Genomic DNA, 27,641 nt, shown 5'->3' with positions numbered 1-27,641 from the left:
ATAACATTTTCACAAAGGTGCAGTTGATGATACTGCCTGTCTTTCGTTGATTTGCAATTCTGGAAACAACAAAGTTATGACTTTTATGAATGCTATTTTCAAACTTGGAAAGGAAAAGGAGGGTTGAAATTTGGCTCAGAAGATGCAACGTTGAATTGAGCTTGGATTGTACCGAGTTTATCAGCCACAGTGTGTGTGTGTGTGTGTGTGTGTGTGTGTGTGTGTGTGTGTGTGTGTGTGTGTGTGTGTGCGCGTGAGAAAGCAAGCAATCAAGCACAGCTGTACCTGCCCTCGCTTGGCAAAGCAGAGCATTTGCCTGCTTAGAAAAAACAGAAGGTTTTGATATGGCAGAGAGGCAGTCATTTGGCTGATCTAATGGTGGCTCCCATAGGATCCATATCTGTGTGCAAACACTGAGTGAGGAAAGAGAATGGAATATACACCCATAAAACCAGATGAATATTTTATCATACAAATCCCCACCCCCAGCCCTCCACGGTGACATCACCAGCGTGTCTCCTTCATGCTCCCCCCTTTTCACTGTCGTTTATTCATACATGCATATATGTTTTGTTTATTTTTGCACACGAAGACAAGAACACCTTTAAAAAGCATTGTTCAATTTCCTTTGAGAGCATCTCTGACTGGTCTGTTCCGTTTATTACTGTTGCGATGTTTTCTCTTTTTTTGTCAAAAGACATCTCTGCAGGTGAATTCAGATCTAAAGACATCCTCGCCCTGGGGATGTCTCCAGCATTCTCTTCTCTCATCCTTCAAACACAATCTCTTCCATAGCCTTTTATCGGGCCCTTCTCCTCCTCCTCCCACTCTGTTCTTCCCTGCACCCCGCTCTATCCAGTGGTGGGGTATTCTGTTCCCTGCCAGCCAGGCTCCTGTTGCTGACTGAAGCCCAGCTCGTTAAGGCAAACGCTGGTGCATGGTTCTCCTCACCTTCCCTCTGCACCGGCTTTTAATTAGACAGCTGTTCATGTGTGCATGTGTTTGCAGGAGAATACACTGACGTGCGAGTGTGTGGTGTTGCAAACGATTTCCGTCTTTTTGAAGTGGCAGGTCTCACACACACTTTAACACACGTTAAGTCAGGGAGTAAATGATGGTGTATACTCAGTACACAGCAGCTTTTATAACTGACACTGCTATTTGCCGGTCCTAGCTTCTTAAAATTAATTTTTGTTTCTAGTTTGTGTATCTTTTGTCCTGTCTCCATCCCCTCTGCCCCAGCCGGTCGCAACAGATTGCTGCCCCTCCCTGAGCCTGGTTCTCCTGGAGGTTTCTTCCTGTTAAAAGGGAGTTTTTCCTTCCCACTGTTGCCAAGTGCTTGCTCACAGGGGGGTTGGCTGGTTGTTCTTGGTAATTTATCAGTCACAAATTGTTCATATTCAGATTCATTTGTATGGTACAGTGAGTATCCAGTGAGTGATTATTTTCTCCATCTCCACCAAGAGAGACTCCTCTATTCTTCCATATAATACCATTTACAGCACTTTACTGAAGTAGGAGCTGCCCTGCTGCAGCACATGCTGATTGGACAAAGAGCAAACGTTAACACCGTAAACCTCCCAAACTCGATTTCTATCTCTCTTATGCTGTGTGCATATTTTATCTTATCTTATTTTTGCAAATTTAAACTTCAGACCTTTGTGCTTCCTCTTTAGCTCAAACCTGTTAATCTGCATCAGTGGAGAAGCATGGCTCTGACCAGATAGAGCCAGAGGGTTCAGCTGAAGAAGCAACAGGCACAGAGATTTTTATGTAGAGGACGTCAAAGCAGTGGACGCTTGCTTGCTCACTCGCCCTTGTCTTTGTTTCCCTCAGAAGGAGGTCCCACACCTATGTTTATAAGAATAGTAGTGGGAGTCTCTTCTACAAGGCCAACCATAATCCAACTATTTAGATCTCCATGGCAACCAGGCTTGTCCTATAAGCTCTGCCAGTGTGTGATGATAGCCTTGGTTGTTTAGAGTATATCAGACCTCATAGGTCCAAAGTGAAAAAAGGAGGCTTTTCAAAGAGGCATAGTCCCACAGCTGCAAGGCGAGGCATAACCACACAGCTCAGTGCTGCAGTGAAGTGGTGGGCAGCACTCGTCTGTTCCAGGGTAAGAAATAAAACACACACCAGGGGCTCAGAGTCACACAACTCGCATACCACCAAGCCCAGTGATCAAGAGCAGCCCTGCTGCATGACATAAGGGGCTAATTATGTAAAGTATAATGCATTACTTCTAGCATGTACTATGAAAGCAGCCATTCCTCTTATGTATTACAAAATATAAACATACTTAATCGTGGATGCTGAGAGAGAAGAATCAGCAAGAAATCCTAAACCACTGTCCGTGTCAGGGGAAAAAATGGAGCCAAGCATTTCTGATTAACATGTCATCTCAGCCGTCCTCTCGATCCCTCTCCTTCCCTCTCCTTCCCTCCTGTCTCCCAGGCAGAACTGGTTTACCTTTCATTAGCAGACCTTTGGTGCAAAATGTGTTTGCTGATAAGAGCCAGTGGTTTATCAACACTTTATAATGGACGGCGTTAGGATTAATCAAATCAGCACACATCCGGAGAGGGGCTGGACTCTGTAAACACAATCAGATCTGACTCTCCAGAAGAATTGAGAGATGTGGGGGAGAGAGAGTAAGAATGTGGAGGGGAGGAAAGATAAGTGCAGAAAAGAAATGGACTCAAATTAGAATGAAGTCAATTTGGCAGAAATTACGCTGCATTATTTCTCTCCCCGACTGAGTGTTATTTTTTGTAACTAGTGGGGAGTCAAAATGAGCAGTGGTGGGGAGGACTGCAGTCAGAAGTGAGAAAGATTCATATGGTCCCAAGTACTGTCCAAAACACCGAGCCAAACACTGTGTATCCTCTGTAACTGGGAAGGCTGGCTCCTCATTATCTGCCGATCTTGGCTTCCATCTGAGGAGAAAACGCAGCGTTGCAGTCTCACTTTAGAGGGACACTGATCACAAGAGCAACTCATCTCAACTGGAGAATGATTGTGCGCCCCCCCCCCCCACGTCTCCCACTGCGCCTGGTTGAAGACAGACAGAGATGAGGAATCCTCTCTGTTTTCTGCTCAGAAGAGTTGAAGTTTGAATTGGAGAGATGGAGGGGAAGCTTCAAAAGGCACATGTAATTGAGCAGCTCTAGATAGGCTATCTGGGAACATGAAACAGCAACAGTTGTGACGGAGGATAATTGCCTCCCTGGGCTTGTATAATGCCTTGTCGAGTCTTTAAACTTGAGCAAACTGCTGGAAGTCCTTATGTCAGCAGGTAATTGATTCCAGGCATCAGCAGCTATGTGAAATGATGGAATGATAGGCTGGTTGGGGTGTATGTGTGCATTTAAATTAAAAAAAAAAATAAATGAAAAGAAGAATGTATGAAAGATTCAGAGAAAAGTGTTTGCCTTCATAAGCATTTTCAAGAGTGTCCGATTGTATTGATTTTTTTTTTCTTTCTCAGCAATGTTCTTTGCTTTTTATTTATTCGGAGCGCTCAATATTTTCATTAAGTGGTGCTAGAGCAAAGCAAAAAAATATCTCCTGCTCTCCGGCACATTACTTTAAATTACATCCTGATTTGTATTTGTTAAACAATATGGGAATAGTTGACATCTGCATTCAAAGCGGTCCCTCGTCTTTTACTGTAACTGTAACTTTTAATTTTCCAGTTTTGACTTTCTGGCTATGTTATGATGCAGGTCGTTTCTGTTGCTAAGGCTGCAAGCAGGGCAGTACTGTGGCCTTAATTGTCAGAGTGTCTGTCCTCTCTGCTGGCCTTCATCCAACCCTCTTCCTGGCTGCTGGATGCAGAGTGGGACCTCAGGAAGGAGATGCTTTATTAGATGCCCCTGCATGAGTAATTGAACATCTGTTCAAGCAAAGACAACTGACCCCGATTCCCAGCTGTTTATCCTCTATATAAACAGCTAATAAGCTTGCAGTGAATGCGCTATATAGGGGGTCAAATCTCAATGTTGAGAAACCTCTGTATTTTACTGAAATGCCTTTCATTTTGCAGCAATAGCCAGTATTCTCTGTAATTTGATTTTCACAGATGGATATTGGTTATAAAAAATGGAAAGTCTGAGAAAATGACAATACCCGGAGTACATTTCTCAGTGTTTTTAGCTTGTGAAATCCTGAAAGCAGCCAGTCAGTTGGCCCCCCGCAGCTCTGGTGTGAAGCTAAAACACCCATTCTCTCCCTCCTGATTAGCAGTGTCTTTGTTCCGTTGGTGGTGGCGCGCCACGAAGCGTGATTGCAGTGGGCAAACTGACGGCTTTAAAACAAGCCTGCTGCTGCACTGATCTGCATCACCACCACCACCCCCCCCCGCTCAGCCAAAGACAAAATCAAATCAGGTTTTGTTTGTTGTTCGGTCTCTGAGCACTGAGCCTCCTATGAGACTTGGGGAGTTTAGATCTTCTCTCTTTTTTTTTTCCCTCATTTGATGTACAGTACATCTGGGTAAAAGGACATTTTAGTGTGGGTGGGGAATGCGTGATGCAGAACCAAAAAACAGAAACTCACTGTTGATCAAGTGTGGGTGTAATTAATTAATTTGCAATTATTTTTTTTGGGGGGGGGGGGGGGGGGGGGGGGGGGGGGTAATTTCTTTACATTCGCCCACAGTTTAGTACCTCACTGTTTGCCTCTGTCTCTCTTTCTCTAGGCTGCCTCAATGGCACTGAGCAGCTTGGGCCATGTATATACAGCCATAGGGGACTATCCGAATGCCCTAGCCAGCCACAAGCAGTGCGTCCTTCTGGCCAAGCAGTCCAAAGATCAGCTTTCTGAGGCTCGCGAGCTGGGAAACATGGGGGCCGTCTACATTGCCATGGGAGACTTTGATAATGCTGTCCAGTGTCACGAGCAGCACCTGAGCATCGCCAAGGCCCTGGAAAATAAACGCGAGGAGGCCCGGGCCTATAGTAACCTGGGCAGTGCCTACCACTACCACCGTAACTTCGACAAGGCCATGTCCTACCACACTCACGTTCTGGAGCTTGCACAAGAGCTGGAGGAGAAGTCCATCGAGATGAGAGCCTACGCAGGACTGGGTCATGCTGCACGCTGTATGCAGGACCTGGAGAGGGCCAAGCAGTACCACGAGCAGCAGCTCACTATAGCTGAGGGTTTGAAGGACAGGGCTGCTGAAGGAAGGGCTTCTTCCAATTTAGGTATGTATGGATAATATTGTAAGACTTTAATTTGGGGTTGGCTATTAAGAAATGGACACCATGGTCTTCAATATTGTTATTACATTTCTTTTGATTGTAATTTACAGAAAGCTGAATAAAAACATATTCCTATATCTATACATTTAATTCAAAATGAATCTAAATTTTAAACCAAAATCCAGTCTAATTTAACCACATCTGAGGGAAGAAAGAGAGACAAGACTGTGTGGTGTTCACAATCAGGACGCTGCTTTGGAACTGGGTTGTTGGGTCAGTTGGTAGTTAAGTGATGAGACCATTTAAGCAGTTCATCCATAAGACATCAAGACAGGCCTCAGTGATTTATGTGTTTTATGCTATAGCAGTGGAAAGCTCTTCCAGCACCAGCAATTATGTTATCCTCTGTGTTGACAACCAAGAGGTAAACAGTGTAATCATGCTGCTCCTTTAGAGCTGCAAGGATTAGTTAATTAATTGATTAGTTAATTAACAGAAAATAAACTGGCTTTTCTTTGTCTGATTATAGATTGTGTCTTGTTGCGTTTTGGAAAATATAACAGAAAATTTGATTAATTGATGTTCGACTTTGGGAAATTACAGTTGACAGCTTCCAATATTTTCTGACATTTTTGCAGACAAACCATTTAATCCTGATGACTCACTCAATCAGTGAAAGTTTGTTTAACAAAATATAACTTCCCCCTCCCATTCTGTCAGGAGCAGGTCTGTCTGCTCTTATAAAATCCTTTTCCTTCAGGAAAATGTGCCTCACTGAAGGAATTATCCTCTTATTTGAGTGGAAGTAGTGATCCCAGGTCACTGCTAACTTTGCAATGCCCAGTGCAGGGATAGGAGTGTTTTCACCACTACGTGTCCCTTGTCCCTCACCCTAACTCTTGCTTAACACACATTTCCTGCAACACCTCACCTCCTATAAGACTGCTTGAGTGAGACTTCAGTTACATGCATCTGTTCTTTGTGTTGTCTCACACTTAAAATCAGTTAGTGGCAGAAACAAGCACTTTTATATGGATAATTGCCCTGCGGATTGCATTGCCGTGTCGTGTTCTTGTTCAACATTGGACCGATCCCAAATGTATCCAAATATGTTTGTCCCTATTAGTAATTTTGATCCAGAACGGGGGCCCAGGTTCAAAAAATATAGAATTTCCCATTAAGTTAATTAAAAAGTATTCAGCAGATCCAAATTAAAATGTACAGTACATTTAGCTGAGCATGGATCTTTATTAGACCTGTTGCTTTGCTTTGCATTGTCAGAAGTTAAGGCAAACTTTTGTAGTTGTTTTTCATTTGTGTGTTTGTTTATTTTTTTGCACTAGCAATTCACTGTTGGCAATTAAATGTGGTGTGTTCTCTAAAAACTGTCAATCACCACTGTCCATGATACGACCGCTTCCAGCGGATGCACGCTGAGTTTTTGCTGCCAGTGTCCTCTGATTAATAAGATCCTTCACTTCGAATGCCATCCTGTTTAGGAGCTTAATGATGGATCTGTTTCAAAGCACATCCTCGGAGATAAGGAAGCATCTGGTAGTTTGATAGTAGGAAATCTTGCAGACTGGAAGTAGGTAACATTTTTAGTAATTCTAAATTTACTTGTAGCTGCCTTGAACCCAGAAATAAGACAGAACAACGGAGGAGACCAAAAAGACTGAATATCAGTGTTTAATAACGGTGCTCTTTGGTCTTAGGCTGATTATACAAATGTCTTCTTTATTTTTTGGGATATAGTATGAGAGCCTTCATTTCCTCTTAATGTGCGGGCTACATTCCTTTGTCTTTATTTAAATGCGCTGCTTATTTATTGTTTCACAGAGTATTTATGGTTCATGCAAAGCAAACAGTATATTATATACAGAGAATATGCTGCATCATTACTGTTTTGGGTAGAGTCCTTTGCAGACATATATGAAATTGTTAAATAAAGTAGATAATGTGATGTAAGACAGTGAAGTGCGAGGCGTCTACCCTGAGACCAAAGAGGATGGTGCGTGTTAAAATCAGCTGCCATTTCTACTTGGAGACTGTCAGAAAGTAAATAGACCCCATGAAAATTTGTAATTCATAATGGGAAATCCCCTGACATAAATTTGCTCTCCTCTCTCCTTCAGCCTGGTTTGGACTTAATCATATCTTCAAGTGAAATGTGGATGTGAGATATATAGAAATTAGATGGCAGAAAATGTAATATCTGATTGAACTGGATCTTAAATGTAATTACAATCCAGTGTTTCACATTTCAATCCTGCTAACATTATTAGAAAGTAACCTTGCGGAGTCTGCTGATATAATGATGAAAGGAACCTTGGGGATAAAGGTGCCCTTTTGGATTTTCAATACCCAATGAGCAGTATATGATAGGGGCAATTCTTCTGTATTTAGTCCAGCAATTACAACGTGTGCTGGATGACTTATGATAGCCATCAAGACTGTAGTAAACCCTACTCTAATGGACAACTAAGAGGCATAATAGTTCCTTCCAAATGAATTATTCCTTAACCTAATGCGCAAAATTGTGCAAGCACAGAGCAGGGTTAATCAGCCAAACATAAATTGAAGCTGTCCTTTGACCAGCCTAATGGCTGCACGTTCTGTCTTGCTCTTAGCTCCAACGCACACCTGATTTTTAAAAAGGGAGCTGGTAACTGGCTGCCATAAATTAGGGGTGCCTGTGAGGACATTTTATGATGCTACATGTGAGCTTTATTACGAGTGGGCTCTGTATGTTAGGCAGCAGATTTATTCCTGTCTCTAGTGTGATTGCTGTTATGATGGCAAGAGCAGTTTTATTCATTATTAACATTACAGTTCTTCCAGTCCATGACAGAGTAATGATAGTGTAGCTGATGTAGTATCAAAGACCGCCAGCTGATGACAGAGCAGAGGCAAAATGAGTGGGTGGTAACTATGAAGCCTGTTGCTTTACAGACAGGTGCCTGGACATGCCGGACCGTCATGCGGATACATTAACACTTGAGGCCCAGGAGAGCTTGTTGCCCATCTCGGTGTTGCCTGATCTGTTAGCACTTGTTGTCTGTTTTCTCTCTCTCGCTTTGCACTTTTTGATGCCTCCCTCTCTCAGTCTCCCCGTCTCTCCGCTCACCCCTACTGATTGTAATCTGCAGCTGTCAAGCTCCCAGTAATTGAAACTGACTTGATGAATCGCTTAATTACCTTTAATAGCTGATTCAAGAGGAGCTGAATAATGAAGATAACAGAGAATGAAGTGGAGGTTGTGAAGCATCAGTCTGTAATTGCCCCATTGTTGTTGTTTTTGTTTGCGCCACTGCACCGTGCATTGTTTTTCCCGTCATCAGTGCCCGCAAGCCTGCTTATGTAGCACAAGAAGATATGGACTAAAACTAACAGGATGTTGTTTCAGACTTCAAGAAAATACTGCCTTTACGCACGAAGACGGGAGTGGATGATCGAGTGAAGATTAACGAGCAATGATAAAAGTGAAAAACATCGTGAGAGAGATGGGAAGGAGAAGTTGCAGAAACAGGAAAGAGCAAACTTTTATTATGCCCTCTCAGCTCGTCGTTAATGTTGCGTGTAGTGTGGGTGGAGCAGCAGCTGACATGGCTCTGAGGTACAGTTGTATAGAGATTGCCATGCTTTAATATCTAACCATGATGCCCAGCGGTACCAGCAGCCCTGGCTCAGCACACTCTGACCTATAAAGGATATGAAAATGTTGCATTCCTGCCCCATTTATTATTCATTAATTGGCCAACTTACCCCCTAGTCAGCAATATTTAATATCTCAGAGAGGAATGAAGCGTGGGGGGGGTGGGGTTCCCGTGTAGTTCACATTTGTGGTATTCATGAAACAGAATGTAAATTGTATTATTTTCTCCGTGCATTTCACTTCAAAGAGACTTCAAATAAGTTTGTTTGGAAGTGTTTGTGTGGGATTTTTTTTTTTCTTTTTTAAGCTCGGCCCTTTGCTGCTTGCTTTTCTTTAGTCGCCCTGCTCCTTTGACCGTGTGACGCAAAGAAGTCACTGGAAATGTTGACTCCTTTGAGCTGGAAAGGCTGGAGGTGAAAGTCCTAATTAAGCATTTTTTTTTTCCTCTTCCTTTTATTCTGCATCCTTAGGGAGTGCTTTCTGCTGATGTTCGCGAAAACAGAAACAGAAAGTGGAAAACAACAGAGAGAAAGAGCTCACAAAACAACACGGAATCAGACAATGTGTACTGCTGTGCTCTGTATTTAGATCTTGTCACTCGCTTCCAAAAAACAAAACATAACTTGTATACTGAGAGAGTTTCTGAAGTTTTTATGATAAAAAGTGTCTGCACTTTTGGTACTTTTAGCGTTTCCCTTTTGCACGTCATTTGAGAATGGAGCGCTGTGTCAGTACCACTGTTAGTAGGTGTGGTTTCATGATTTGTATTTCAACAGCTGATATTTGCTGTCAGTTTTGTTGAAATAAATTAACGCTGACCCTGAAATCAAAAGCTCATCAGCACCTGATTATGGAAGGAGTTAAATTGATTTAAGTGGCATAAATTGGCAGAATAAACAGCTAATTATCAGATTTAAAAAAAACGTTGCTCATCCTGAAACGATTTTACATACTGCTGTCTCACCCTCCCCCCACAGCATCATAATATTGTGGTTGTGTGGACATGAATCCAGTACTTTTCCAATGCTGCTTTTTGGCTGCCAATAACTGGAGCAAAGCACAGACAGGGACCAGACTTGCCTGGAGCACTGATACACGGGGATTATTCACTTTTGAACCTAAGCCTTTGGAAACAGCGGCAACTGTGGATATATTATAAGTCTGACCAGGAAGAGGAAGCAAGGGAGGGCTGAATTTACAGAGTAATTTAGTGAGCCTAATTGCCCAAACAAGATGAATGAATGAACACTGCGAGGACAGGGCAGTGAGGGAGCCGAGCAAATGCACAAAAGTGAATTTATCTGAGATCTGTGACACTTTTAAACTCTTCACTAATGGCCAGGTAAAGGCCTTAAGTAAATATTAGCAGGCCTGCAAAAGGAGAAAAGGGGTAAAAGGAACAGTGGTTGGAGAAGAGGTCAGGTGGTGATGGGCCTTTTATGATGTCAGCCTTATGTTCCTCTCTTGGAGAGATTTTTGTAAGAGAGTGAATCTTTCTAGGCTGGCCCCACTTTTCTGTTTTGTTCCAAAAAGCAGCAGATGCTCTCTGTCTCCCCTTAGCATGGCCCCATTAATCTCATGACCAAATACCGAGCCAGAAACTGGACGAAAGGCCTTGTGAAACACTCTCCTAGTCCTTGTCCTTACACTAAAGTATAGCTCACCATGCAGAATTAGCATTTTACTCACTGCACAACCAATAAGTGAAACAAAAGAGCTGTGGCGTTCTTCTGCGTTGAACAACAGCGCCCTTTTTCCAAGCACATCTGCAAATTCAGCATGAAATGTGACCTATTCCTAAACAGAGAGGAGATTTTGCAGTACAACAAAAAAATGAGATAATTGAGACTGAACATTGATATTTAGAAGTAGGAGGAGTCAGATGTCACTCGTGCAGACAGTACAGAGATACTTGGTTTAGTGAGCTGTAATAGGGGTTGAGGTCAATTGGAGCACAAAGGAAAGCAGCTCAGCCACAGGCAAGAGGGTGCGTACAGCGCTCTGTCTGCAATGTTGTTGTTGGCAGACCACCCACCCTCCAAGCATGCACCCATCTATCCACATCGTGTCCTTCCTGTGCCTCTGTCAGTCAGACTGTAGGAGATGTCTCTGTCTGCAAGTGAGGATTAAGCACCTTAAGCCCAAACCCCCAGCTCCACCCCTTCCTGCAGACCCCAGAAGGATCTGATGTCTGCTTCAGCTCACTGCTTCCCCCAGCAGATCATTCCAATACTACTGTGTATTTTCAACTGTTGAAACACTTATATAACGTAGAATTTCATCCTTCAGTCATCCTTTAATTTTCATAGACTCGATTTGTTGGCTTTCTGCATCCTTGCTATTATGATACAGTCATCCATATTATCTTTGGAAGTTGCAGATTCTCTGTATGAGTTTGGTACTTGATGGTGGCTATAAATAATGCTGTTTGAGTGCAATATTTCTTTTAACTTCATATGAGATCCCTAAACTTGAAAAATGTGATAGCAGAGAGACTCTCATTAGCCATCTATAATTACACTCGATCCTGTGTGGGCAAGAACTCAGTTATCATTTGAAGAATGGTTTAAAAAATAAATGAAATTAGAACTTGGGCCTCTATAAGAAGAGAATGATTAATGATGTTTTATCCTCTTTTGCATTCTTAAATGGATGGTTGTTTTAGGAGTTCCATACTAACAGCATTAAAATAGTAGTGTGCGTTTACAGTATGTACAGGGCTCTATGTTGCAGTTAACATCCCACAATACAATGCAGTAGCAATACACATAACAAACAGGCAGGCAAATGATGATCAAGGCTGTTCAGCTGGCTAAATATCGATGTATAATATTGCTGACTGCGTTGTCACATCAGTTTTGCTGTGGCTTAATGTTCAAGGATAGTGTGATGAAGAGCCGCAACACAAATAAAGTTTTATTGGTTTAATTATTATGTGAAATATATCTATTGGTCCATAGTGCAGTGGTTAACACATTCACCTAATACGCAAACAATCCCTGGTTTGAGCCTGGGAGGAGATGCAGATCCCTGGGAGGGTCGTGTAAGGAAGGACATCTGGCGGAAAAATATGCATATCCATCCACTGTGGTGACTTCGTGTGAATAAGGGAGCAGCCAAAAGAAGCTCTTATTGGTCCAGAATTTCACAGTCAGTTCCCTAGAAAGTAAAATGTATTCAGCTATTTATGCTAGCTGTGGTAGGACAGAATGTTTTGTAAATACTGTCCAAACTCATTATCATATCCCTCAAATACGTCAACAGTACCAACATTTTAAAGAGAGACGTTATTCCAGTACCGTGCCCTGGTTTTCTCCAACATGTAAACTAAAATGTTGACCTCGTTCTAAAATAAATATATAGAACAGCAGTTATTATTTTGGACACAGACTGGTCACCTCTTTTCCTGGTATCAGCCCAGTGGCAGCAGCATTGTTTGTAAAATCCTCTTAGCTGACTGTAGGCAGCAGCGCTCTGGACCTTTCTAGCTCCTGGAAGAATGACACAGTGACTTACTCAGAACACGACACCATCCCTCAAAGTCATCACTGCAGCATATCCCTCTATGTACAGCCAGCTGTGTAATGAAAACTGACAACACATTGTCATGCTTTTAATGTCTTTGGTCATGGGGGGATGGATAGGGCTCTGTATAAAAGTATTTGGATGGTGCGGTGTGCTTTATCCTGTTATTTTTCACAGTTTTTTTCCTAAAGCTGTGCAAAAGAGGAATAATTGAACCATATTTTTAATACATCTTAGTAAAGAGCATTTCGTGTGTTCCACAGACTTGCAATAAAGACAAACATTAAATTGAGTGGTAAGAGTGATGTTTTGTTGAGGTCATTTTGTTTTGGACAGTATGCATCAATGGCCACATCAACTAGACCTCTTTTACTAATTCCCAAATTTTGTGTTGCAGCAGTATTTACCATCGTATTTGGTATGGTTTTATTTACTGTTATGCTGGATACTATTCCCAGAGGGCCTCATAATCCTCTTACCATATGGGGGGCACAGGAAATATTTTCTTGCTTCAAGTGTCGCTCTGGGCATAGCCTGAGGCTTATGGCAATTTTGGCTGCATCTTCCAAGTCCAAGCAGAAACCGAGCCATACTCGTCCAACCACTGTCCAGCCTGTCTCCTTTGCCCCTGCGTCCGTCAGCGAGCCCTGGATCCATTTTTACCCTGCAGCGTGGAACATGTTTGCTGGTAATAGATCAGTAGGCATTATATCCTCAATAAGATCAGCCCCCACTGGGAAAAGCATAACCTTGGGAGTGACTTTGTGGCTAGAACTATCAGTACTCTTCCAGCTACCCTGCTATGAATCTTAACATGCTTTCACTCTAAGAAAAGACTCTAAGGAAGGGAAAAGCTTGGAAGTGTGTTCAACTTAAAAGCCCCATATTTACTCTGTTTGTGCTGTACATAATCGGCAACAACATGCATTTGACTCATTATGAAAGTCGTCATTTGCAATCTGAATCCTTTCTCTTTCATTTGGCAGCGCTGCTTCTGTTTGGGCTCTGCTGTGTGGTATGCCTAGCATACCAATTCCTTAGGGGCATGACCTGATGATTAGAGGGTCAGTTCAGGTTGTATCACTTACACCTGAGAACACAAGCAAGCAAAGAACAGCATATCAGGTTTGATTTGTCAGTGGGTGTGTGCCGCATGCTGAATCATGGTCTGAATTAAGTAGGCAGGGGATATTTAATTATGTTTTTCCCAAAATAATCCAAATTATTTGCAGAAAAAGCCGGTGGATTTATTTTGTCTCATTGCCTAGACATCCAATTCAGGCAGGTTTAGTTTTTAATTTATCTCCTACTTTAGACTTAATTGAGACTGAAATATTGATAATGCAAATTTCGCACATGTTGACCATGTAAATGTCTTGCAGCGTCATCTGAAGTATGCATGCACTGTGTGTATGTATACATAGACAAAGCTTGCAATGTGTCAAACCAATGTGAAGTCCAGTGACTCACACTGCAGCGGCACCAAAGCTTTTTCCATTGGCATCGGCCAGATGTGCTGCTTTTTGATTCAGCCAACATCAGAATGCATTTCCACATCTACTGTGTAACTTCTGCAGTCGTTTGAGCCTTCTGTTTAGTTTCAATCCCACTGTTTACGTAGCCTGTGTTCGGGCCCATAATGTGGCAGGTTTCGGATGAAATGAATGGGAAAACACACATGGTGGTAACTAATCCCAGCGGCACCATCACATACTCACCACAAGCCACAGAGCCCCTCTCCATCCCGAGTTCCCACCCACTCTGGCTCCAGAACTGTTTCCATCCCTTGTGTCCCATCAGCGGCTGAACCCCCATCCTACTGGCCCATTAGTCTCCGTGCTGATGCAGCAAAGCCGTGATGGTCAGGCGGTATGGTAGATGAAAGACTGAATTATTTGCCTTGCAGCTGTTTTCTCTGTCTCCATCCACTAGCCCGCAGCCACCCTGTCTACTCTCTCAGTAAACTTTAATTCTATCATTGCAATCATTATCACTGAAGGCTGGGTGACAATGCAAACGAGGAGACATACAGATTAGCAGTGAGTCTTAAAGGAGGAGGAGGAAAGGAGGAGAGATACGGTAGATATGCCACGATGGCTCTTTACTCTCTGCTGTGTATTTGTCATTGTGCGTGACTCTATAGGTGTGGGTGCACATTTGTTTGGATGTGTGTGTGTGTGTGTGTGTGTGTGTGCCAGATAGCTGCCTGGCTGTGGGGTAAAGCTATTATTTTTCAGAGGATGGTATTTTATCTGAGATAATATGCTCAATAGACTGGGTTCTCCGTTATTTATTGTTTCTCCACACTTATCACATTTTTTCTAAAGTTGTTTGCTGAGCTTTCCATCTGCTATTCACACTCCCCCACACTTTTACTTCCTCTGTCTTTCTTTCTTGTTCACTCAAAGCTATTTTCAACCCTTTGGAAAAAGTTGTTGATTTTGGTAAAATCCCTGTAAGACACAATCATCAAAGACAGCTTAAACATTCAAAAGATTCTATTTTAGTGTTATAATAACTCTGTTTGATTGCACTGCATTTTAATGACCATAATTCTGTGGGAGACTGTGTTGTGTAAGCAGAGAACAGATGGCTCAGAGAGCCTATTTTAACAACCAAATGACTTGTTTTGTACATGAAGAGCTGACGAGGCACTTGAATTTTACTCAATTACAATTTTCCCCTAAATGGGTCTTTAACTTCATCCTTTTGCTTTTTCCCCATCTCTCCACAGGCATCATCCATCAGATGAAGGGTGACTATGAGACTGCACTGAAACTCCACAAAACACACCTGGCCATTGCTCAGGAGCTGAATGACTATGCTGCTCAGGGCCGAGCTTATGGCAACATGGGTAATGCCTACAACGCCCTGGGAGCCTTTGACCAGGCTGTTCGCTACCACCGTCAGGAGCTGCAGATCTCCATGGAGGTCAATGACCGAGCTTCTCAGGCCTCCACCCATGGCAACCTGGCTGTGGCTTACCAAGCTCTGGGTGCTCATGACCGTGCTCTGCAGCATTACCAGAACCATCTCAACATAGCTCGTGAGCTCAGAGATGTCCAGAGTGAGGCACGGGCTCTGGGAAACCTGGGCAACTTCCATTGCTCTCGAGGAGAGTTTCCTCAGGCTGTGCCCTACTACGAGCAGTACCTCCGGTTGTCCCCTGACCTCCAAGATATGGAGAGTGAAGGGAAAGTTTGTCACAATCTGGGTTATGCCCACTACTGCTTGGGCAATTACCAAGATGCTGTCAAATACTATGAGCAGGACCTAGCTCTGGCCAAGGACCTACATGACAAACTGAGTCAGGCCAAGGCATACTGTAACCTTGGTTTGGCTTTCAAGGCCCTAGGAGACTTCACTAAGGCGGAGGAATGTCAGAAATACCTGCTGTCTCTGGCCCAGTCCCTGAACAATGCACAGGCTCGCTTCAGAGCTCTGGGGAACCTGGGAGACATATTTGTTTGCAAAAAGGATGTGGCTGGGGCCATTCAGTTTTATGAACAGCAACTGGCGTTAGCTCACCAGGTGTGGCCCCACATAACATGTTGTTCTTGAACAATTCCTCATATTAATAGGAAACTTTACTTGGAATGTAATTTTGATATCATTACGTCTGTTATGCTAATATGGTGAAATTCCTTTTTCTTTCAGGTTAAGGAGCGTAGGATGGAGGCCTGTGCATATGCTGCCCTCGGGGCCACCTATAGACTTGTGCAGAAATATGACAAAGCCCTGGGCTATCATACCCAGGAGCTAGAAGTGTACCAAGAACTTGGTGATGTTTCAGGAGAGTGCAAAGCCCATGGTCATCTGGCAGCTGTCTATATGGCCCTTGGGAAGTACGCGATGGCTTTCAAGAGCTATGAAGAACAGTTAGAACTAGGTCGGAGGCTGAAGGATCCCGTTGTGGAGGCTCAGGTCTATGGAAACATGGGCATCACAAAAATGAATGTAGGGGTGATGGAGGAGGCTATTGGCTACCTTGAGCAGCAGCTGGCCACTTTACAGCAACTGAGTGGAAATGAAGCAGTAATGGACCGGGGCAGGGCCTATGGAAATCTGGGAGACTGTTACGAGGCTCTCGGTGACTTTGAGGAAGCCATCAAATACTATGACCAGTATCTGTCAGTGGCCCAGAGCCTCAACCGCATGCAGGACCAGGAGAAAGCTTATAGAGGCTTAGGCAATGGACACAGGTGAGTCTAGGAATTTGTTTCAAATACTTTTTGATACTGCCAGAAACGCTTTTTCAGTATTAATATCTTCTTACTGTTACTGCAGCAGATAATTGTTTCAGCTTGGTTTTAAGTACTAATGACAGTACTTTGCATATAATTTGTCTCCTTGCTCTCACAATTACGGACCACCGTAGTTTAGAGACGCCATGCCGTAGTGAACAGCACTTGGATGTGGTGCTAGCTGTCTCAGTAGCAGCAGCCTAGCGGCCCTGGCCTTATCTGTATGCAAAGTGGCTTTGGCACACAGATGTCTGAAACGGAGGGAAGCACAGTTATTTCGAGACAACCTCTTACATCTTGTGTCTCTTCTCCGTTCTATTTCTCCTCATGCCTCAAAGAGCTGATAGCAACCTGGGAGACTACACTGCAAAATAAAACGCAAGAAGGCTTGCTCAAATCCTCATTTTCCGAGATGATTTTCCTCTTATTGTGCGTCATCAGCATGGCACGGCAGCAATCACACACAGCAGTATTAGCCATGCATGAGTTCAGAAGGGAATAATAGACATCACACATAAACCCCTCTCATCTTCCAGCGACTCTTAGTCAAGCAAATACATTATCACACAAGATTAATTAAGCTGAAGGCTTTTATTCTTTTAATGCACCATTTGAACCAGCAGCCAGCAATTGTTGCCGTTCCTGAGAATGTGATAAAAGTCTGTTTGAAGACTGTGAAGGCGAATAAAATGTTCAAATGGGATGAATTCCACTCTGTCAATACGTACTCGAGAGGGTGGGAGCAGGTGGCCTATCTTACACGGTAAACCGTGTTCTCTTGCAAAATAGTTCACACTTGAAATATCATAACATGCCTCAAATATTTCTCATATAGACTTTCACACACTTTTTAGTCTGTCCACATCAGCGGCTTTCAGCACCAGAATGAAAGGCTAAATCTATATTTCATTGACTCCAATACTGAAATTATCTGCCGCTTTGCAAATGAAAGTCTTCCTGCAGTGTGCGCTCGACATTGCGTTCTAATAGTTCTCTGTTAAGAGAATGTCTTTATGAATAAAATATATAGTTTCCCCAAGATATGAGATTAAAAAGGGGTATAAATAGATTTTAGATTTTGAGTGTTGTGGACTTGAAAAGCATTTCAGTATTGTTTCAGTTTTAGCAGAATATGTCAGTGACATATTCTTCTAGATTGTCTTGTTAGGTTACATCACATATCTCACTTCTTAATCTGCTTCACACTAACAGTTTTTTTTTTTTTGTCTTGATTTGCAGGGCCATGGGAAATTTACAACAGGCGCTTGTGTGTTTTGAGAAACGGCTGGTGGTGGCTCATGAGTTGGGAGAGTGTGGGGGAAAGGCGCAGGCCTACGGTGAGCTGGGTGCACTCCACAGCCAACTGGGTAATTACGAGCAGGCCATCTCTTGTCTAGAGCGTCAGCTGGCCATTGCCCGTGACACCCAGGACAGGCTACTAGAGGGCGACGCCAGTTGCGGTTTGGGGACTGTATATCAAGCTATGGGAGAGTATGAGACGGCCCTGCGATGCCACCAAAGTGACCTGGAGATTGCAGAGGAAGCAGGCAGCACCACGCGCCAGGCCCGCGCCTACGGCAACTTGGGCCTTACCTATGAGTCGCTAGGAAACTACGAGCGGGCGGTCGTGTTCCAGGAACAGCACCTAAGTGTGGCTGCTCAGACTAATGACTTGGCTGCTAAGACACTGGCCTATGGCAGCTTGGGGAGAACACACCATGCACTGCAAAACTACTCACAAGCTGTCATGTACCTGCAGGAAGGTGAGTGAGTCGGGGGAACAGGAGAGAGGATTGCCTTTGTTGCCTGAGCTGATAGGCTTAGAGTTTTTGAATTCATGAATATGAAATGCAGAGCCTATTTGTTGCTAAGCCTTTGCCACATTTTTATTAGGCTGTGCGTGTGCATGTGTGTTCCTGTGTGTGTGTGTGTGTGTGTGTGTGTGTGTGTGTGTGTGTGTGTGTGTGTGTGTGTGTGTGTGCGCGCGCTTATGTGTTATAAGTGCACCAGGGAATTTTGTGTGAGTATTATGCATCTGTGTTGTCTTCTGAGCTGTATATGTATACCAGCATTTGTGTGTGTATGTCTGTGCAAACCTATCGGAGTGCATGCCAAGGCATTTTTCCAGTGTACTCGTAGCTGTTTTTCACACCTCTGTATCTACCTTCTCAGAGGGTTCTTTGCAGCAAGCTGCCAAAGAATCTTTTCACACAGTAGCTGTCATACTCCTGCCTCTTAACGCTTCATTTTGCCCCACAGATTATAGTGAAATAAAAACCTGCAGCTTGGCCTCTCAAAAATTCATTATGTCAGCGGCAGTGCTGAAAGTGTTTGCTACTGAGGATGTGATAAGTTGGGTCTTTCATGGATGTGTTAACTCGCCATCCACAGTGCCAGACTTGCCCGTGCCCATTGACAGGCACACCCACCGTGTTACAACCCAGACCCTGGTTGAATTAATGAAGCGGGAGTTTGTTTCAGAGGACATTTGTATATTCTGCTCTGGAGTGAGCGAATGCAGGGGAACACGAATAAATCTCCTCTGTCTCCTTTGTTGGCTGCATTTGAGTTAGCTGGGTCTGCAGTGACCCGTACACCCTCTGCAGGCCTGCTTGTTGAGCTTTAATGGAAACAAAGGCGACAGGCCATTCTGTCTCCACCCCGTCCTCTTACTGTCCCCCTGCACTGTCCTTGTATTGCTCCTTGGTCTGGCTGTGAAAAAGAACAGTGCTGCCTTCACTATCCTTGACAGCCAATTATTTCTGGCCAACCTACCCAGACCAAAAAGTTGGCATGGTTTTTTCCCCATTTAGTTTTTTCTATTTTTTTCTACTTCTACTGCTAGTTTCGTTTTTTTTTTTTTTTTTTAAGTCTTCATGCTGCACTGCTTATGTTTTGTTTTTGTTTCCAAAAAAGATTAATTAGAAGGAGGGAAAAAGGAAAAGCAGCTCCAAACTAGCAGATACTGTTGACAGCATGTGACCTCCAAACCACAGCTTGGGTATCTATATGTGTCTGCGTGTTGGATGATTATTTTTTGTTGTGCAGTACATTACAGAACGAGAAGGCTGCCCAATCATAAGCTTTTTTTTTGTTTGTTTTTGGTTCTTCTTACAGAGCATTGTGCAGGACTTTCTACATCTTGAACAAAGAATCATTACACACCGAGATGCACTTTCCAACGATTGACGCAATCAATAGTGTCATTAAATCAATGCAGTCATTGTAGCGACTAATGGAGATATATTCCATGCTTGACTTACAGAATCGCTCATGGAACTAACTAAAGAGATAATGATATTAACCTTCAAAGACAGTTATTTGTTGGAAATGTACTGGAAGTTTGATGTCTTTCCATAATTTGTGTGCATATATTCTGCACAAAATAATAAATAAATAAATAAAATTAGAGTTTTATAACCTATACTTTAATTAATGTTTGTGGTCTACGTGAGAAGCAAAACGTATATAGGAATACAAAAGTGAAACTCACCTGTATTGGATATTTTTCTATATGTGAGGATGGGGCCTTGATCATAGGTCAGAGACACGGAGCGAGGTGAATTTTATAACATGATTTTCTGTAGTGATAGAAATTCTTTCTTGGACGGGACTGACTTAGGAATTCTCTTAAAACGTGTTCATATTTTCAGGCTCTGGAGGGCTCGTCAGGAAGCATTTAAAGCTAAATACAGCTGAATGATGTGCATCTGTGTGCAGCTTATCTGGATCAGTTATCATCATGTGCGGACCCCCTCACATTTTTTAGTGCTAATATTTTTGTGCTATAAATATTAAATGTTGGTTGCAGCGAGTTGTGCTGAGTGTTGAGCCTGGTGGCATAAGGAGCTACTGATACACTTTCTTTTCGGTTTAGTCTCCTCATTGTTCTGCTTGGGCTTAAAATCTTTCAGCTTACATGTAAGTAAGTAAGTACATATATTTCAGTGATTGTGTCCTCTCAATAATTTATAAATACTCTTTTATTCATTAGTATTTCAACTACTAGCAACTGTTTATCAACTGTTAAGTTACGTACGTTGAGCATGACACGTGAAACAACCACAAATGGAGAACCTAACATTGCGTTCTCAGGGGGATGATTAAATGAACACAACAGAAATTTACATGAAAATCAAAAGAACTGGGATTTAGAGTAAATCTTGTTTGAAAAACCTATAGATTTTAATAATCGCAGTGTGCGTGTGACAATGTTCGCGCAAAGTTTTATTCAGATTGGCCCACCTGTAAAGGAGGTGATAGGGTACATACAGATGTTTATACATACATACGTTACAATCATTATAGTAAGATACAGCAAAAGCCTGAAGTAATTATTTATTCATACAGAATAAACAGGGTGGCAAAAGAAGAGTGTGTGTGTGTGCGGTGAATTGTCAGAATTGCCTTTCCTCTCTCCAGAATATGCTGATGGTACACCCAAGTCAGATTTATGGCCCGTCCTAACAGCGTATTGGAGCACTGGATATCGCTTCAGCAACCCCTCCCTGCAAAACTTTGCAGCATCTGATTGGAGATTTCTGTATCTTGACATTCACATTCACGTCATGGCACCGGCCAGCTGCACTGAGATGAGTGAGGCATCAGGCACGCGACCTCTCTTTCTAGTTCTCCTTTTTTATCCAGTACTCAACTATTTGTGGCGGTTTTCATCTGTACAATCTAGTGCAACACTGTCAGTGTTGTGTCCCTGGGGAGATTGTCCAAAAAATGTGTGCTTTATCACAATTTTTAAGTGATATCACACATACTGCTCACCGATCCACATGCGGTCACGATCAAAAGGCACTTTATTGTCTCGTGTCACGGGTGTGCATGTCGGGATGTTTATTTGCAGCACGGTGCACTTGCGGCTATACAGTGCGTGAGATGTGAATGTGGAGTCTGCATGTAAAGCTTGTCTGAAGGCAGAGGTGCGTGGGCCCCAGGGGCTGCAGAGGATCTCTCACCCAGCTGTCAAGCAGCCTTTAAAGTGTTCTCTAGTTGCTCTTCAGGGTGCAGCCAGCCACGGCCACATCCTCATGTCAGCCGCCGCTACGTGCCTGTGCCTGCGGGGCGCACCAAAGGCAGGCACGGTGGCAGTGACAGACACTGAATGATACAGAGCGGGAGAACAGAGGGAATGAGAGAGGTAAGGAGGGAAGGAGACACAGAGAGAAAGAAAGCGGATGGCAGCTGGGTGGAGGGAAAAGACAGAGATCGGCGTGAGTCATAATTCACGTGTATTATTTCATTGTCAGCTGGAGAATAAAGAAAACATTGGGTTGGTTGACATTCAGGTTTGATCATAAAAAACTATCACAGAGCAGCTCAGAGAAATAAAGGTGTGAGTGTGCGTGTGTGCATTTGTGCATGCATATGTGTATGTGTATGTATGTGTGTGTGTGTGTGGGGGGGCACACGAAAGACTCAAAGCTGGAGTTGAGATGAGTGAGGGGTGAGGCTGTCAGAGAATGAAAAGGATAATTTAGATCTGTTTCCTCTCTCTTGCTTCAGTGCCTAATGAGCCCTAAGCAGTGCTGAGTCCCTGCAAGCACTGCCACCACAGTAAAGATGAAACAGGTAGAGAATGGGGGGGGGGGGGGGGGGGGGCTGAGACAGAGGCGCAGAGATGAGAAAATGAATAGGAGGTAGAGGGAGAGAGTAGCACAGCAGATGCATGGGGGGGGGGGGGGGGGGGGGGGGGGGCAAGCAGTCAGACAGAGGGAGGGAGGGTGTGTAGAAAGATAAGGATAGAGGGAGAAAGAGAGAAGGGGGAGACTGTTGCAGGCTTCAAAGGCTGCCGGCTAGCGTGGCCATGGAGGAGCCATGAAGTCTATGGTTCTGTGGTGTGCTGGTCTTGCGGAATAGGCTGGCTTTTTCAGGTCACGCTCTCTGTTCTTGGCTTATCTGGTTCAGCCACAGACCGTTTTCCAGGAATGAAGGGAAAAAAAAAGCAGACCCGGACAAGGGTGGCTTGGCCTATTTTCTCCTCCCCCTGACCAAAAGCATGTCTAGACCCCTCTATCACAATAGTGGGGTGGAGAGAACAGACTTGCGAATATAGAGTCTGTGTAAAGTGAGACTGTGCATGTGCAGTGGTCTGTTGCAAACAGCAGAATGCTTGCTGTGTATTTTGCACCTTGCGGGTGATGTGTGACCCAGCGGCTGTTTTTTTTTTTTGTTTTTTTTTTTCCATCATTGTCCTCTGTGGAGTGGCATTTTCATCTCAGTAATTGGGCAGAACCAAGTACTCTGCAGGCAGACTGAGGACACATGCTAAGATGTGACATGCGCCTGAGAAATTGGAAGTGAAAAACAAACCAGATGATCTGACACACGCATTTAGTAAACGTACTGCACACGTGTGCGTGCACAGTGATACCTCTCTCTCAAACAGTTATCACAAAGTAAACTGTGTGTGTTTGCACATGGTCTATTATTAGCTCATCAGTGTGTTTGCAAATATTTGAAGATGTCCTTGTGATACGGTGTGTTTGTGTTTGCTCAGCCAGGCAATCCTGAACATTGATTACTATGCAGACCCATTAGTGCTCTATGAATCTCCTGCTATGGCCAAAGCGTGTGTGTTTTAGCCCCAGTGTGAGCAACATCTTACAACTGAGGCCAAATATCCAAACCTGTTCGCTGTCAGAACATCAGTAACATGCTATGCTTACATCTGTTCCTCTGAAAGATACCTAAGAGTCTGTCTGCTCTGAATAATTTTTACCCTCCTCTCCCTCTCATCTGCTCTCTTCTCCTTGCCTTCTGACAGGCCTGCGGCTTGCGGAGCAGCTTGCTCGGCGTGAGGACGAGGCGAAGATCCGCCATCGTCTGGGGCTTTCTCTGTGGGCCAGTGGGAATCTGGAGGAGGCCCAGCATCAGGTAAGGCATCTCCTCTTGCTCCTCTGTTGCTCTTCCTGTATTGGATCACCTCTCCTCTCCTCTCCTCTCCTCTCCTCTCCTCTCCTCTCCTCTCCTCTCCTCTCCTCTCCTCTCCTCTCCTCTCCTCCATCTGGAGTCCCTCGACCTCTTGTAGTTACAGCTGGCCTCCAGTAAGCCCACATCTGTTGGCTTTGAGGTTGGCAAAGATTAGAAATGAGAGGTGGAAGTACTTGTCTTAAACACATGGGGAAATATAAGTTTTCAATAATGCCTTTAAGGTGAAAAAAGAGCCATGAGGAGAGAGAACAACAGGAGAAAAAAAAAGGGAGAGGTGGCTGTAGAGGGAGGGAGTCTGTTGAGCTGGTACATGCTGTCATCTAGGCAGACAGGCGACAGATGAGTGAATATTTTTTTGTATCTGTGTGCACTGTCTCAGGATCCCCGAGCCTCTGCATCACACATACACGTTCACTCCTCCTCAGCCTACTGCCCACCTGGCAAGCATGGAATATCCCCTTAACATCTCTCTTTGCAGTCTGTCCACACACCGAAGCTCACTAGGTGATTTTTTTTTTTTATTTTTTGTATATCCACAAGCGAGTTTGTGAACAGTCAGCCAGCAGCAGTGGCTGTCACGTGTGTCTGTAGGGATGTTTTTTAGCTGCTTTCATTTTTAAAATCTAGTCCAAGACACTTTTTGTTATGACACACGCGCACGACTTGCATTTATTCGACCCAGATAGCTTTTGTTGTCTTGTCGGCCCTGCATCATACTTTTCAAAAAGTATTTTTGTCTGTTTGCAATTATCTGTAACAAGAGCAGGGAATGAAAGAGTGAACCAAGGTGGCGACTGGAGCAGAGGCTGAGTGCTCATGACTCATATTGAGGAATTTGTGTTCAATTAAAGCAAAATATTATTCTAACAAGCCAATGCAACATATTTTCCACTGCATGTTTGCTTTCCAGCTTAATGCTTCGCTTTCAAGACCTTAATAGTCCATGCTAACATTGTGTTGCCCTTGTTGCAATTAACTGCAATCCAGTCCGTTGCATACATACTGTAGACCACAGCTATGTTGAATGTTTTTTTGCCTGTCAGCTTGTAGCTCCCACAGTGAATTGGTGGTTGGGAAAGGATGCTCAGAGTAAAGATGAAATGGTTATTCATGAGCTGGACTGTCGCTACGCCTGACCTTGGTAAACACCCCGACCCACTTTATGCTGCTATTGTAAAGGCTTGTATTTAAATTTCTAAAGCATCCATAGGTGTAGATTAAGAGTACTTGACCTCATGTTCCTCATTCTCTCTATCTGTACATCCAACTGTATTTTACTACCCTAGCTGTGAGCCCGGTGTTCGTAGTGGCATGCAGATTGACGTGTCCCGATTCTAATCAGCTATTTGAACAGTGCTTGCTCTCTGTAAGAAGTATTCATATCTCAGCAAACATGAATCAATACATTTGTGCTTGCTTAAAAAAAAAGAAAGAAAAAGAAATCAGTGGTCTGCAGTCGATTAAGCCTTTACCTCTGATATCATCTTCCACAGGGGATGAGAGCTCCCCGGGGAGTTTATTTTATAAAAATCATTTGAGGTATGCGCGCATCCGAGTCTGCTCACGTTTACTGATACAGTGTGACATTGACATTCACTTAACATGTCAGATAAAAGCCATGTTAGTGTGTCAGTAAAACAAGAGAGCACTATCTGAATACGTAGCGGCCTGAGAATGTTGCAGATTATACTGTACCTGTATCGCAGTAAAGCAAGTCACTATAGATGCAGTGCATTTGGGATTTTTTTTTTCCTCCCCTTTCATCTGTGCCAGTAGGGGTGAAGACAGAGGAGAGATGCTGTGAGAAATTAGTTTCACTCTTAAAGGGATATCTGCAAGCCTAACAGAAGAAACTAGCACTGCAGCAATCAGCCCACAGCCCTATCAGCAAAATCAGCCTGAGACTAGTAGCTCCTTCTACCAGGACGAATGCAGCAGAACTCTGAGATTCTCTGCTGATCTCTACTCTCCCCTACACTCCCTCTGACACACTTTTCTCTTTGACCTTGGGATATGCCTGACGAGCTAGAGTCTATGCATATGTGCTTACTAGACATCCAAACACACTTTCTCTCTTCCCTCCTCTTGTCAAAGCCACAGGGTTGATAGAATCCATTTAATCCATACCAACAACCCTTTTTCCACTGCAGAGCTCTTTGTCTTGCATGTACTATGGTCGCGCAGTAAGAGTGTTTTACCCTCTCTGCTGGCCCCAGACTCCTGGAGAGTCACTCTATAGCAGTCCCAGTTATTCTACAGGGCTGCTATAGGTGCAGAAATAGGAAATCAATAAAAGGCTCCCATGAATCAGCACTCTTGGCCGGTTCTGCTTGGCCAGTGTGCAACAGTACTTACTGCCCCACCTTTCCATTGTCTTGCTCCTTCTTTCAATCGAATGTCTGGCCCTGAATTGAAAGGTCCAGTAACACAGATAGGCCTATTGAATTCACAACGCATTTATTTTCCTGGACTCTGTGTTTGTCTAAGATGCTCAGGGTAATGGTTTAGCTGCTCACAGCCCTTTCCAGGCAAATAAGAGCCGAAGAGAGGTTTACCTGTGTTTAATGGTTATTCATCAAGCTACATTATAGTACTTTATTCTGTTGTGAGAGAGAAAAGAAGAAAGAAGGCTGATCAGTAATAACCTGTGAGGTGGGATGCTACCATCTAGTGGCCATATTCATTTTCCATCCTCTAAGGCCTAATCATGACCACATTCAGTAAGATGCAGACATTTTTTTTTCCAAAACGTGTTTCTAATAGGATCGTGTCTGTTTTCATTTTTAGTATGGTTTATTCATTTAAATCAAACCTACAGAAGAGGCAGTTTGATGCCTTGCTTTTTGAGGAACGTAGGAACACCACTGATTGTACCAAGAGCTATTTCTAGTTATATTTTTACACTATCCTTGTCTGGTGACTGAGCAAGCCAAAAATATCTGAAGGCATTGTTGCTGTTGTTTATCCTCAGCTTTACCGAGCGTCTGCACTGTTTGAGACCATTCGCCATGAAGCCCAGCACAGCACAGATTACAAGCTTTCTCTGTTTGACCTGCAAACCTCCTGCTACCAGGCTCTCCAAAGGGTCCTCGTCAGCCTTGGTACATCAACACACTTTACTCACTCACTCACTCACTCCCCACTCCATGCTGTTATGAGTTGGTTTTGCTTTGGCCTCTGTGTACCTGAACGATTTAAGACTTCATCTGCTATAATTGACGGTGACCTCTGAACTCTGCAGGCCACCACGATGAGGCCCTGGCAGTGGCAGAGAGGGGTCGCACGAGAGCCTTTGCTGATCTCTTGGTGGAGAGGCAGACGGGCCAACAGGAGTCGGATCCCTACACGCCAGTAACAGTGGAGCACATCTTGGATACTGTCAACAGCCAGAGGGCTTTGGTGCTTTATTTCTCTATGGCTGCTGGTTACCTGTACAGCTGGCTGTTGGCTCCAGGAGCAGGTAGGTTTGGACTGTAACTGTAAATTTTTTTGATGAGGTGATTAAATCCTGGCATATCTTTCTGACTCCTTCTTCTTCCTCTTCTACTTCTTTTTCTTTTTTTTTTTTTTGGACAAGTATTTCCTCCTACTGATCTCCTGGACCTCTTTTAACTTTGTACTTTGTTCAAAACATTTAAGTGTGTGTAATTCCAATGCTACACTTGAAATGTTACAAAAAGCAAATTACCCTAAAAAATGACTTTCATATTTTAACATGGGATGAGCTGTACAAAAGCAATCAATAATTCAAGACTATTTTGACTGTACAAAAGCAGCATTCGTGTACTTAGTTTAAAGCAAAAGCAGCCACACACATACACCAGAACACACACACACACACTCGCTTGTTCAAATCAAAGCAGATAAAAGGCCTAGAGGCTAGAGGCTTGTTTTGCACTGCAGGGGTAGGAAGGCCAGCTTTAACACTGAGCGACAGTGCCACCTGCCACTCCACTGCTAGGATTTGCCCCCCTGCCTCGCTTTTCACCCCCAGAAGGCATCTGCCTGTGAACCATGCTAATTGATCGTGTCACAGATAGCGACACAGCCAAACACCACCGGCGT

The 27,641-nt window shown here is 43.6% G+C and overlaps 1 protein-coding gene across 3 annotated transcripts in view; it reads left to right on the top strand.

Annotated features, from left to right (window-relative positions):
- LOC115785601 (tetratricopeptide repeat protein 28) overlaps positions 1-27,641 on the top strand; it is a 179,967-nt gene that overhangs the window by 136,882 nt on the left and 15,444 nt on the right. For all 3 annotated transcript variants that reach the window (XM_030737353.1, XM_030737352.1, XM_030737354.1), the window contains 7 exons: positions 4,703-5,210; positions 15,122-15,918; positions 16,045-16,589; positions 17,871-18,394; positions 23,410-23,519; positions 26,548-26,677; positions 26,818-27,036. In XM_030737353.1, the coding sequence (XP_030593213.1) occupies positions 4,703-5,210; positions 15,122-15,918; positions 16,045-16,589; positions 17,871-18,394; positions 23,410-23,519; positions 26,548-26,677; positions 26,818-27,036 (2,833 nt within the window). The remainder of the gene's footprint in view (positions 1-4,702; positions 5,211-15,121; positions 15,919-16,044; positions 16,590-17,870; positions 18,395-23,409; positions 23,520-26,547; positions 26,678-26,817; positions 27,037-27,641) is intronic.

The sequence above is a fragment of the Archocentrus centrarchus genome, chromosome 9 (genome assembly GCF_007364275.1).
Source record: "Archocentrus centrarchus isolate MPI-CPG fArcCen1 chromosome 9, fArcCen1, whole genome shotgun sequence".
Lineage (NCBI taxonomy): Eukaryota > Metazoa > Chordata > Actinopteri > Cichliformes > Cichlidae > Archocentrus > Archocentrus centrarchus.
The sequence above is the reverse complement of the archived record's forward strand: the minus strand, read 5'-3'. Positions and strand labels throughout refer to the sequence as shown.